General features: G+C 38.4%; 1 protein-coding gene and 1 long non-coding RNA gene across 5 annotated transcripts in view; one reads left to right on the top strand and one right to left on the bottom strand.

Annotated features, from left to right (window-relative positions):
- LOC122888508 overlaps positions 1-12,422 on the top strand; it is a 129,604-nt gene that overhangs the window by 111,353 nt on the left and 5,829 nt on the right. The window lies entirely within an intron of this gene.
- Positions 1-12,422, bottom strand: part of fstl4 (follistatin-like 4) — a 223,648-nt gene that overhangs the window by 5,032 nt on the left and 206,194 nt on the right. For all 4 annotated transcript variants that reach the window (XM_044223041.1, XM_044223042.1, XM_044223040.1 and 1 more), the window contains one exon: positions 4,264-4,371. In XM_044223041.1, the coding sequence (XP_044078976.1) occupies positions 4,264-4,371 (108 nt within the window). The remainder of the gene's footprint in view (positions 1-4,263; positions 4,372-12,422) is intronic.

Here is a 12,422-nt window from a genome sequence, read left to right on the forward strand (position 1 = left end):
GCTCCGTAATCCTGCTTCCAGAGTAAAACCAGCTGCTTCCTTCTCATTTTACTACTTTATATTCTCGGAGAAACTTGGCTTATTGAAGCGGCTCTAGGTTTAGGCGGCTAGGCAAATGTTGCCAGAGAGCATATAGGATATTGTTTTAAAAGGAAAGAACTAAGTGTAAAATCTTTTTTGATGTCTACGCCTACGCCACTAAAGCTGAACCTCTATCTGATGCCCAGTGGGGGGCCAGACTCCACACTCCTTCCTCAGAACTATTAACTGCTGCAATACTCCTCAAAAGCTCCCTCTCTTTCTCGATCCTCCGCACTCTCTCATCCATTTTTAACAAAATAGATCTGCCGGTTTTTCACTGCTCGCCAGACATGAAAAGAATCCTCATTAAAAAAAGTCATTACAACGGTTGCAGAATACAATGACGGCAGTTAATGAGGTTCAATGTAGTATCGCTCATGTATTTATTAGGCAGCTGCTGTGGTCTCCAGGGCTGCAGGTGCTCTCAACTTAATGCCACTGGCTTCGATTTGTCATCACTCATCTTTGGATTTCATATCCACACACTCAGCAACGAGGCCCAATTGAGTTTTACTCTGCCCCTGCCTCGCTGGCTGCCCTAATACCTGAGGGGGATTTGGTTCTGACTGAGTAGCTTTTGCTTTTCAACAACATTCACTCTCCAGAAGCCTTGAGTAGCTTCTTTTTTTTTTTTAAACTTTCCCATATAACTACAGTACATCCAAATGAGATTGAATACCTCAAATGCTCCAGTGTATTTGTGTCATTTAGGGAATTCAATAAATCTTACAAGGCACTTTAATATAATCCTGCATGTTACACATGGTTACAGAAATTGTGCTTTTTTTTTTTTTTTTAATATACTGTCAGAATCACTCATCTTGTTGCTCCTGGGGAGCAATAAAGCACATTACAGATTCCCTGGAGGACTTGTTGCTCATGATCAATGCTCAATGCAGAATTTGAACATGTAAATTAATACTTTGTGTGTTTTACTCCCTGAGGCATATATCATACGATTTATAAATGCATGCACAAGAGAGAACACTAAATTAATTTAATTACTTTTGATGTCACACAATGGTCTACATTCAAGTAGCAAAAGTTGGCATCCGATGTCTGAAGATTCATAGTCTTATGTCATATGCATAGTCTCATAGTTAACTTGTTCTTTCATCAAATACTTATTTATTTCAATCTTCTATTTTTTGGTATTTTGCCTTTATTGGACAGCTAACAGTGTAACTGCAACAAAAGTTCCCGGCCAGAATCTAACCAGGGAGATCGCAGTTATATGGTGTGTGTCTTAATTAACATTTGAGAAGTTTGGCTCCTTTTGTTTAAGGTTTTTGTAGAAGAACATGTTTATATTTCTCAAAGTAAAGTATCAAAAAAGAACTGCTTCAGTATCAGTCCCGATATTCAAGTATTGTATTGCCACTCATGTCAAAACGTTTTAAATAATACCTAGCCCTACCTGCAACAACTAAAATTTAGCTTTCTCTAACTATTGTATAAAAATAATGTGTCTTTGCAAAACAAATTAACAATGCACACTAAAGAGAAATAAGACTGACAAGTCAATAAAATAGAAAAGACAAACAAAACACAAGGAAACTGGGATAAACCAAATAAAACCCCAAACTTACAAAGTGGCTTTATGATTGAAGCACCTTTTAATGAAGAGATTTTAAAAACTAAACTGTAAAGGATAGAGAAAATATTTCCAGCCTGAATTGAATACTTGTAGTTTCCTGTTGTGACAAATTGTTGTTGAAATTATTTAATATTTATAGTGACAAATTGTTGTCGAATAATCAGTCTTAAACATAAATTTGACAAACCTCATACAGAGATAAATGGGGAGGAAACACATGGGTGTGTGTATGTGTGTACGTGCACAGAGAAAAACAAAGTGCCCATGAGTTAAATGTCTTCTTGGCACGTAGCTGCAGACTGGACTGACAGTCTGAAAGGCCATGTTTCTCTCTGCCCGGCAGAGATTCCTCCATTTGTCTTCTCTAATGAATTGACAATCACACTCCTTCTGATGTTTACACAGAGATATTGAGCCATCCAAAAAATTTGGCTGCTTAAAAATACCACACATAATGAGCTGAACGCACACCTACACACATTCACACATCATGTGCACACAAATTAACATGCGCAAACACAGACTCAGCGCTCGTACGCATGTATGATCTGCTGAAGCGAAGCGGTGCCTATGGTCGTGACAGGCTGCTGCTAAACAGGTCAATTACTTTCAGTCCAAATAATAATGATATTATTATTTATTTGTGGTGTGATCCATGTGGACTCCAATCCATTATGCAGTTTCTCTGCAATTGCATTTTTGTGTGATTCATGCCCTGCTCTCTAATTATTTATTACTCCTGAGCGACTGGAGGAAGAGGGGAAATGAATAAAATGAAAAACACAAAAATGTGTTTTCTGCAGTTCAGACAGCAGCCAGAAAAGGGAGACTGTTACGCAATGCTGCTTTCCGCAGGAAATTGTTTTGTCTGTGATGAAAAACATCTTTTCATAAAATTTTCTGCTTCATTTAAGACTATAACCTGTAATAGAAGTTTAAAAACAACTCCAACATAAACACCATGGGTGTGCACCTGAACTGAGACAACTACACAGAAGCAAATCCCCTGCTATTACACCTACACTTTGAAGAAAAGGTGCAAAAATGAAGAACAGGGAAATGTATATACACACACACACGCAGTCTACTTGGCCACGCAGATTGTAAATCAGTAGAAAAGTGTTCAAACCCACGCCCAGGTGGTTGTCTTGTCACTACTTTTTGTTGCTAGACCATTGTGGCACCTTTAGATCCAAAACAATCTACCATTACAGTTATGGTTTCTTTAAATCTAGAATAATAATAATAATAATAATAATCTAGAAATAATAGTGCAAAATGAAGAAGCGTCATTTATAGGACCATTTGACAAACACAACCACTGATTAACTAAAGAAATGTATCTGAAACCACTAGTGGTCAAAACCAACAATGCAAACAGCACCAAATTTTTTTAAGCATTCAAGTGCTTTTCTGAATATAAAATGAGTCATTTCACTCCAAAGATCCTCTGAAGGATCATAAATTTGAGTGTATCATCCCTCTGCAATCCCAGTAATGAATAGACACAGCACATCCCCAAACAGTAAAGACCAAACACAACACCTCACATGATTATAATGGGATCCTTCCCTCCAATGGGACAAAGCAGAACAATAAACATGTTTGTGTCTATTACAGAGATTACAATGGGATCCCTTGATGGCTTTACTCATGGCAGTATCCTCCACTGTTGCACAGGCAAACACACACACACACACACACACACACACACACATAAATACTGGCCCTATAAAAACAGCATCAAAGCTCTCCCACGGGCACCAGCTCTGTTCCCTTTCCCCTCCCCTCCACCTCCTCGACCCTGCATCCTCCTCTCTCTTCCATCGCCTCACCCAATCCCCCGAGGTGGATTAAATACAACCACACCTGTGATCATTTCTCATTTGTGAAGCCTCCAACACCAGTAGTCCAAAGGGACGCCAGGCACAGGCCGACAGCACTGCAGCTGTGAATTGCTGTTTTGCTGGCTTGGTAAATGCTCTAAAATATACATAGATTAGATGTTGTCACGCAAATACTTATTACATAAACAGGGACGCAGGTACACAACGGAGCTCAATTAGTTATGAGGCGCTGTTTTCCTCGCTTGGTGAACTTTCTACAGCTTATATAGATTATATTATTCCAGGAAGATAATCGCTCATCAGAGTTCACAAATACACACACAGCAAAAGTCGGTGTAGGGTGGTGTAGAAATAAGACAATAATAAAGAGGGGCTATTTTGTACTTTTAAAGCTGCACTACGCTGGATTTTATGTAAATAATCATCAGCCTGATTTAAAAACAAGGCTACAATAGAGATGAACTTCCTGTACCTTTTAATCAACAGATTCATTACATTTCCAAAATTAGATTTTATTTCTGGATAGTGGGAAGTGTCTCCTACAGTAACAAGTAAGCACTCACTCCAATATCCACTTATCTATTGTTGCTGTTTATCTGTCTAGCACTTGGCTTGTCTTTGTTGTGAAAACACTGCATAGAACTACAGCAAAACTAAACTCCTATTACCTGAGATAGCTTTTTAGCATCACACAGACCCAAGACACACACACACACACACACACACACACTTACTTACCTGTAGTGTTGGATGTGTTCTGTCCATATCCCCCCATGTTAGGACCCAGACCTGGTCATGTGACTTGTCATAGAGCATCTTCACTGGAAAAGGATCTGTTGCTATTGCCTAGAAGAGATGCAGAGAGTGGGGAAAAGATTAAATGAATTGTTCTTGAGCTAAACAGAATTAAAGCTCTGTGCATGGTGCTGAAAAGTCACAGACGCCCAGCTGATATTTGTGTAAAAACAAGTGAAACATGTCCATTACTCACACATATTACATCATTAAAATATTGAAGGCATACTGGCAAGAACAAAATACTCTCCTTAATAGAGACGACTGATCGATATTATCAGGCATTATTAGCTTATCACAGATACTGTGAACTGTATTAGTATTGGTGGATATGTTGGCCGATACATAACAAGACATTGCAGCACATAGATGCCAAAGATATGTTTGAGGCAATTTAGAAAGTGTTCCCATTAAATAGTTTTTCCACCAGAGGACACTGATGAGTTTATTTTTCAACAGTAAAATGTCATGCTCAGTCCATATCTTGGTCACAATTCTTTAATAACCAGATTTAAGGGATCGTTATTAACAATGTGTTTATGTAATAAAAACTAATATCAGCGGATTTATCCATTCATCTTTTTAAACTCTGTCCTGGCCTCAAAATCAGTCATGCTGTAGTCCTTAATAATACCATTGCTAACCTAACAAAGGCTTGGCAACCAGGGCAGCACCGTTTGAGTTCTGGTTGGACTGAGAGTCCTTTGGCAAGACCCGTAATGCTTTACTTGCCTACCACAAATAAGAAAGAGCGAAACAGATGTTTTGAAAACAGGATGATCTGGGGCAAACGAACTAATGGATGAGAGCAAAAACTGGACCTTGTTTAATGCACAGAACTTATATGTATGAACTGCGGATGTGTAAGAGACCAGAGGCCAGTTTTGCAAAATCGATTTGCGAACGCTGCTAACACGCAGATCGCAAATGGTGCTAGGGTCCCATTTCACAAATGACTCACTCGCAAATTGCAGATAAATTTGCGAGTCCTACAGTCCTCTTGCACACTCATACCTGGGCTGCAAGTATGGTGCTTGTTTTAATTAGTTAAAAATGTCACAATTAATGCGACAGGAAATTATCTTAAGTCACAGCTTGCATGTTGCAAATTTGGTGAAACGGGCCCTAGCATACCCAACAATGAAACATACTCAAGAGTATGCTGTTATCACATCTTGTACTAAGTAGGTGTAAATGCCAGAAATGAAGGAAAAAGTGTACAGCATTGTGCACTTTTACAGTGTTACTGCTGGAGAGGTTTTAGTGAGGATATCTGACACACCTCAGGTCAAAGAACAGAAAGAATAGAGAACAACAGAGACAGTGAAAGGGAGGAAGGAAAGGACAGACAGACAGGAAAGAGAAACGAGAGGGATTTGGGGGTGGGGTGTAGGCAACCCTCAGGTCTGTTGCAATGTCAACAACAAAGAATAATACAATCCATTACCCTGCTTCTTGCTGGGTGGACAGGGAGCTGCTGACACCCTCACCAGTGGAGCGAGACCACAAGCTCTGTGTTCAGTAATTGGAGGTCCAGCCCTCTGCTCTGCACTGGTCAGCCAAGTGCCAACTCAGCATGTGTGTATGTACATGTGAATTTGCCTTTGCATGCATTTAGCTTCCTACATAATGGGAGCAAAGGTAAAGCTGAGGTCAGGCCACAATGCAGCAGACTGGGAGGCAATGTTTAGCCGGTGCTGCCCGTCGCTTTTGCCCGTTCAAACAAACATCATCTGTTGCAGATTATATCAGCTGTAGCCAAGTGATCTGTTGAGGCTTAAGTGTAACTTTTGGCTGTTGTCTGGTTAATGTGCTCTTTGCAAGAAGGCAGGTGTCTGTACTCAACCAAAGATCATTTGTGAAGGAAAATAACCCTTGCTCATGGTGGGAATTGTTGGGTCTCTGTAAATAATATTATAAAGAGACCTGCTCTATTGGAAAAGTGCAATGAGATAACTTATGTTATGAATTGGCGCTATATAAATAAAATTTAATTGAACTAAAAGAAACACATTTCTGTAACACCACTTTACAACAGTGAGTGGACTGTGTGTTTTTGACTCAATCCATTGCAAATAAATTCATAAATCAATCAATTACTTTATTTATATAGCACTTTTCAGACAAATCAAATGCAATTCAAAGTGCTTTACAAGGGATTGACAAAATTTAGGATATAAAAATTGGATTTAGAGACTAATGCACACTATATCAAAAACTAAAAGTTAAATGAATAAGACAACAATAAAAGATGTATAGTTAAGATAGTAAAAAAAAGAATCAATAAATCAATGGTAAAAGTAAAATATTAATAAAATAAAATAAATAGATAATGATAAAATACGTATACATAAAAGATAAATAAAAAATAAAAAAATACTACGTAAAAGCCAGACTAAATAGATGGGTTTTTAGTTTACATTTAAAAATATCAATGTTTTCAGCTGCACTCAGATCCTCTGGAAGGCTGTTCCAGCGGCATGGAGCATCGTGGCTGAACGCAGCATCTCCAAATGTTTTTGTTCTGGTTTGTGGAACAGCTAAAACAGAAGAACCGGAGGATCTGAAGAGCCTTCCTGATTCATAAACTAAAAGCATTTCTGAGAGGTAGTCTGGTGCAAGGCCATGTAATGCCTTATAAACTAATAAAATAATTTTAAAATCAATATGAAAACTAATAGGTAACCAGTGTAAAGAAGGTTTCTAGCTTCTTGGCTTGGGTTGAGTCCTAGTGTATTTAGATTGGAGGCCAGTTTCTCTCTGAGCCTTTGAACCAATGATCAGTACTTCTGTTTTATCCTGGTTGAGCTGTAAGAAGACATCCAGGGCTTTATATCTAAAATACAGTTAAAAAGTGAGTCAGTCGGCCTGGTGTCATCAGGAGACATGGCCACATAGAGCTGAGTATCATAAGCATAGCTGTGGAAAGAGATACTGTGCCTCCTGATGACACTGCCCAGGAGTAGCACGTTCAAATTAAAAAGTAACAGTCCTAAAATTAATTAATTGTGGTACCCCACAGGTAACCGCATAGTGTTTGGAGTGGTCATCTATAGATACAAAAAAATTACTTCTGTAAGGATGAAGTAAACCAGTTAAAAGCAATTCCAGACACGGCCACATAGAGCTGAGTATCATCAGCATAGCTGTGGAAAGAGATACCGTGCCTCCTGATGACACTGCCCAGGGGTAGCATGTTCAAATTAAAAAGTAACAGTCCTAAAATTAATTACTTGTGGTACCCCACAGGTAACCTCATAGTGTTTGGAGTGGTCATCTATAGATAAAAAAAAATTACTTCTGTAAAGATGAGGTAAACCAGTTAAAAGCAATTCCAGACAGGCCAACATGCTCACTATCTATTTGAAAGAATCTGGTGATCCACAGTATCAAAAGCAACACTCAGGTCAATTAGCACCAGAACTGAAGGCATGTTGTTGTTAAGATTTGTTCTGATATTGTTCACTACTTTTAGCATGTCTCAGCAATTGCTGGGTGTTTAAAATATCCAGGTCCCCCTTTCTTTAAAAGAGGTTTTACTAAAGCAGTTTTAAAATCAGTGGGGAAGACACCAAGCTGTAGGGAGTGATTTATTATGGCAAGGATGTCTTCAGATACAGAATTAAATTTTTTTTTTTAAAAGTCAACACGTGGAGGGCTTCAGTTCTATTACTGTTTTCCTGAGAGTTTCAGCGTCAACCAGGACAAACCATTCCAACTTGACATCACTCTGTACACAGGTTATAGGTAAAAATGCAGTGTGCTTGTTCTGCTGGCAGATACCAGCTCGAATGTTGATTAATTTTTCCCTGATGTAGCCAGCAAACTCTTCACATTTAGAACCTGGAAGCTTGATACTGTAGTTAGTTGTGGGATTTACCAGAGAATCAATTGTATTAAAAAGCAATCTGGGATTGTGAATGTTGGTGTTCATCAGTTTTGAGAAGCACGCTTGCTGTTTTTTTCCAGTTTTTCTGAGTATACTGTGATGTATTACTAATTTGGTTTTTCGCCATCGGCGCTCAGCAATTCTGCAGTCTCTTTTTAGTTCCATGGTTTGACTGTTTTTCCATGGGGCAACCTTTTTTTATTTTCCTGGTTTTAAATGGAGCTACTGCGTCAAGCACTGTTTTAATTTTATCATTAAAATCATTAACTAAGTCTTCACAGGATGACGGTAAGACATTATTTTAAGTTGCAATATGTGATGTGAGAGTTGTGGCTACTTCAGGGGTAGCGTGTCTTTGACAGAGACACAGATAGTAGGTCTGAGAATTCCGTTAAAAAAGAGGGAACAGATAATTTAGGAGATCTATATAATGTCACTGCAAGGAAACAAGGCTGAGAAAATAAGAGTAGCATTATATTTGAAGGCATGAAATGTACCCAAGTCCACATCCCTGCCCTTCAGTGTCTCTCTGTAGATTGCAGCTGTCCCTCCACCCTTCTTTCCCTCTCTGGACAAACAGGAATAGGTATAGGTGGGGGGACAGGCCTCAGTCAGTGTGGCAGGTACACCTGTGCCCAGCCAGGTCTCATTGAATCCATTTCCTGTTGACATCCCCAAAAGCATTATGGAAACTATAAAAGTACAAAATATAACAAAGAATAATAAATGGCATTTCTGACTAACCCAACTTATTCTAAAAATAATACATATCATGCCTGTCTAAGACATGTAGTGTCTCTGCTGAACATTTTTAACTAAAGACAGAAAAACAGAGAATAACAGATGGCAGTTATTATCTAGAGAAATTATTTAGCAAATTGTGTCACATCAGTTTCAGGGGAATCTCCCAGTTAAACCTTTTTGCATACTCTCATATCATTCATTTAAGACTATCAACTTGAATCAGGACCTTGTGTATTTGCAGCAAGTAGCTAATAAAAAATAAGGTGTAAAAGCCAGTAGACTACAGCTGTTCTTTCAAAGTGTCAGATACATATTCAATCAACATTTCATATCTTCTGCTGTCACCACTTGGCCGTCTCAAACTGGCTAAAGTTTTAGTTACTTTTATTTATTTTGAAGGGTTTCAGATTCAATAAAATGCTATCAAACTTCAACCCTTGTGATATCCACCATGGGTGAAATGATAGAGAGAGTCAACAGAAAATCCAAGGTGATAGACAGTATTACAGTTTCAGTATTGAATGCAGGGTTTGATTGTCAGGAGGTCCAGAGCAGAAACCAGTGTGAGTATTTAATACCAAAACAGAAGTAAAAATACACATGGGTGCCACAGATCCTTCAGGAAATCTCAGAGGAAAGAAAAAGCAAGACAGGAAACCTAGATGACAACTGCATGCCGCTTCCCACCGATTTACTGCAACACAAAAGAAACCACTGTAGCACGTTAAAGTGATTACATAACCAGAGGTCTTTGCCATCTGGCTTTCTTTTTAATTAGCCGATGTACTGTTTGTTTTCATACCCAGTGGGAGGCTTAGCTGGCACAGGTCTGACACATCAGAGTCAAGGTTAGATCCCTTTGTGGAAAAAGATAATACAAGGTGCAATTTCTTTACGTGCACCAGCATGAAAAACCATGATAGCCTTTATTAGTGCACATGTTCATGGCCTTCATCTAGTGTCTGCTGGAAGTCATGTGTGAAAACTGAAGCTTTTTGAAAAGTATTTTTAACGGTGCACAAGACAACTTTTTAGCAATCTGTGCTTCTCTAGGATTTGATCAGAACTTTCTGATTTAACCTGTTGTAAATTTCTGCTTTTCTCTAGATGGAGCTACTATTTAGGAGACCTACTGAGATCTATTTGTGTTTTACTCCAAAGTCTTTATTTGATGGAAGTATTCCCAACAGTGGCTGTAACAGGGATAACACTTTCTTCTTTGTTGCAGTCCAAGTTTGTCCTTAAAAAACAAATAAGTTGGGTGTATTTTTACATGTTGTTGTATACTTGTTAAGAAAAGTGTTGCTTGCTGTCTTTTTTTCAATCTAGTGTTTGGACATATCCTACATATACTCCCTGTTTTCCTGATAACTGTGTTTGGTTACCTCTATGAGGATAATAAATGCAGCATCCTGACTTTACCAAGAAAAAATAAAAGCTATTGTTTTGTTCATGCATTCCTTCTGTCTGTGGATAAAGTGCATTCATTGTAGTCTGCCATCTTCTCTCTTCTTCTAAATGCCATTGTTGAAAGGAAGCTACAAATGTGCTTTGTAAGAAAAAAAAGAGAGCTTTGAGATAACAGAGAAAGAGAAGAGAAGAAAAAAGGGAGGATGCATTAACCTCCTGCACCGAGAGGCCAGAAAGGTTCTTCGAGAAAGAGAGAGGGGGAGAGGCAAGAGAGGGATAGGGTGATCAAGGGAAGGAAAGCAGTTTTACAGTGTTGGATGGAGGAAAAGGGGCAGTCGGTGGGCTGCAATACACCAAAGGTCATGACCTGAACTTTAAATGTTGTGAGACCATCTTATGTGCCAGAACACACCTCTGTTTATCGTTTCATTATATCACTTCACACTATCACTTTTACATTTTTGAAAAAGTACATTAAAACAATTAACACTTTTTTCTATTTGGTCTGGTTTTAATTAAAACAAGTGAAGCAAATATCTCTCAGTATGTTTTTTTTTTTCATTTTAAAAAAAAGTGGTAAATAATTTCACTGGTTTTCAGACAGGTCTCAGTATAAATGTGTGTGTAAATATCTAACCTTTAGTTGCCTGTTTTTTTAAACTGATAACAAGGTCAAGTTACAGGTGTATAATGACAGTTTTGCAGTGCTACCTGGTTAGTTTGCCATCTCTCTCATTCTCTCCACTCAGACACTTATCACCCTCTTCCTCTCCTGCCTCCTTCTCCTTGAGTTAGGCCTATTTCCTTTCATCCTGTACCTCAGTATAAATGATGTTGACCCTGGGAAGAACCCCTGAGGGATTCAGTCTCTAAACAGCCGTTACAGGCAAGATGAATGGCGAGGCAGCCAGCACCCACCTGGGCACCATATTGTTTCAAGTGCTTGAGGTGCATGTGATTTATTTTACATTGCATGTGGTCTTCTTACATCGGTGGCAGTTCAATAGCATGCCAAACTGAATCGAATGCACCTCATGTTGGTCATGCTTTTGTTCATGTAGCCAAACACTGGCTGCAAGGATGTATATCAACTATAGTTTAAATAGACTTGAGCTCAAATTCAGTTTAGCTACAGATACTGGAGTAAAGCCGTACTAGGTGAGATTTTTATATTTTTATATGAATACATCTCTTTTATCATCCTAAATCATGAGGTGTAACAGATGAAAGCATTTCATCCCACCACCCCCTTGTTACTGTTCCTACACCTGTCAAGCTTTGCATTCTAGCAGGTTACAATGATAACTGTCAGATTTACCACTTGAAATTCATAAAAATTTTAAAAAAGTCTTTGATTTCACAAAGAGGTAGACAAAAGCAGCTTCTCATGTCTAGCCAGCAGCCATCAGTTTTGCTGGCGGAAATGAGAACTGTTATTAGCAGATTCTCTACTCTGCGAGTCGGTGGAAAATGTAATCTCCGGCTACGTTTATGATATCATGCTAAAAGACTGATGCAAAAGCTCCATGTTCCAGGCAAAAAAGTTGGCATCCTCAACATCTGTTGATCATTGTGGAAGACATGGAAATAAAGACGTATTGCAGTGTAGAGCTATAGTTAGTCCTACTATTATAGGATAGTTCTGTAGGAAAAAAGGTAATAACAGACTGTTTGGTATAGAAAAACTAATTTGGACCAGTAACACAGAAGTTAGATTCATGCTTCACTGTTTGTTTTTTAAAACAGTATGTTTCATGTTAAACTCTGATATAGCAGTATCCAGGACCAGCTTCCACACAGTGAGGTAATGATACATACTGGATGTGCCAGTTCTGAGCAGAGCTTTTTTCTATTGTAACCTATAATCTAATAAAATAATGTAGTTAGTTGATGATCCAAGTTTTTTTTGGGGCCGATAACGATCCTTTAATACGGGGTGTCTGCCGATACTGTGTCTGATCCGATATTTAGATTTACTTAATTGTTGATTAAATATGTATCTGACACATTGAAATAAGAGCTGTAGACTACTTGATCCAAGTTCCTAAACTTAAATTAT

The sequence above is a fragment of the Siniperca chuatsi genome, linkage group LG14 (assembly GCF_020085105.1).
Source record: "Siniperca chuatsi isolate FFG_IHB_CAS linkage group LG14, ASM2008510v1, whole genome shotgun sequence".
NCBI classification, from domain to species: Eukaryota; Metazoa; Chordata; class Actinopteri; order Centrarchiformes; family Sinipercidae; genus Siniperca; species Siniperca chuatsi.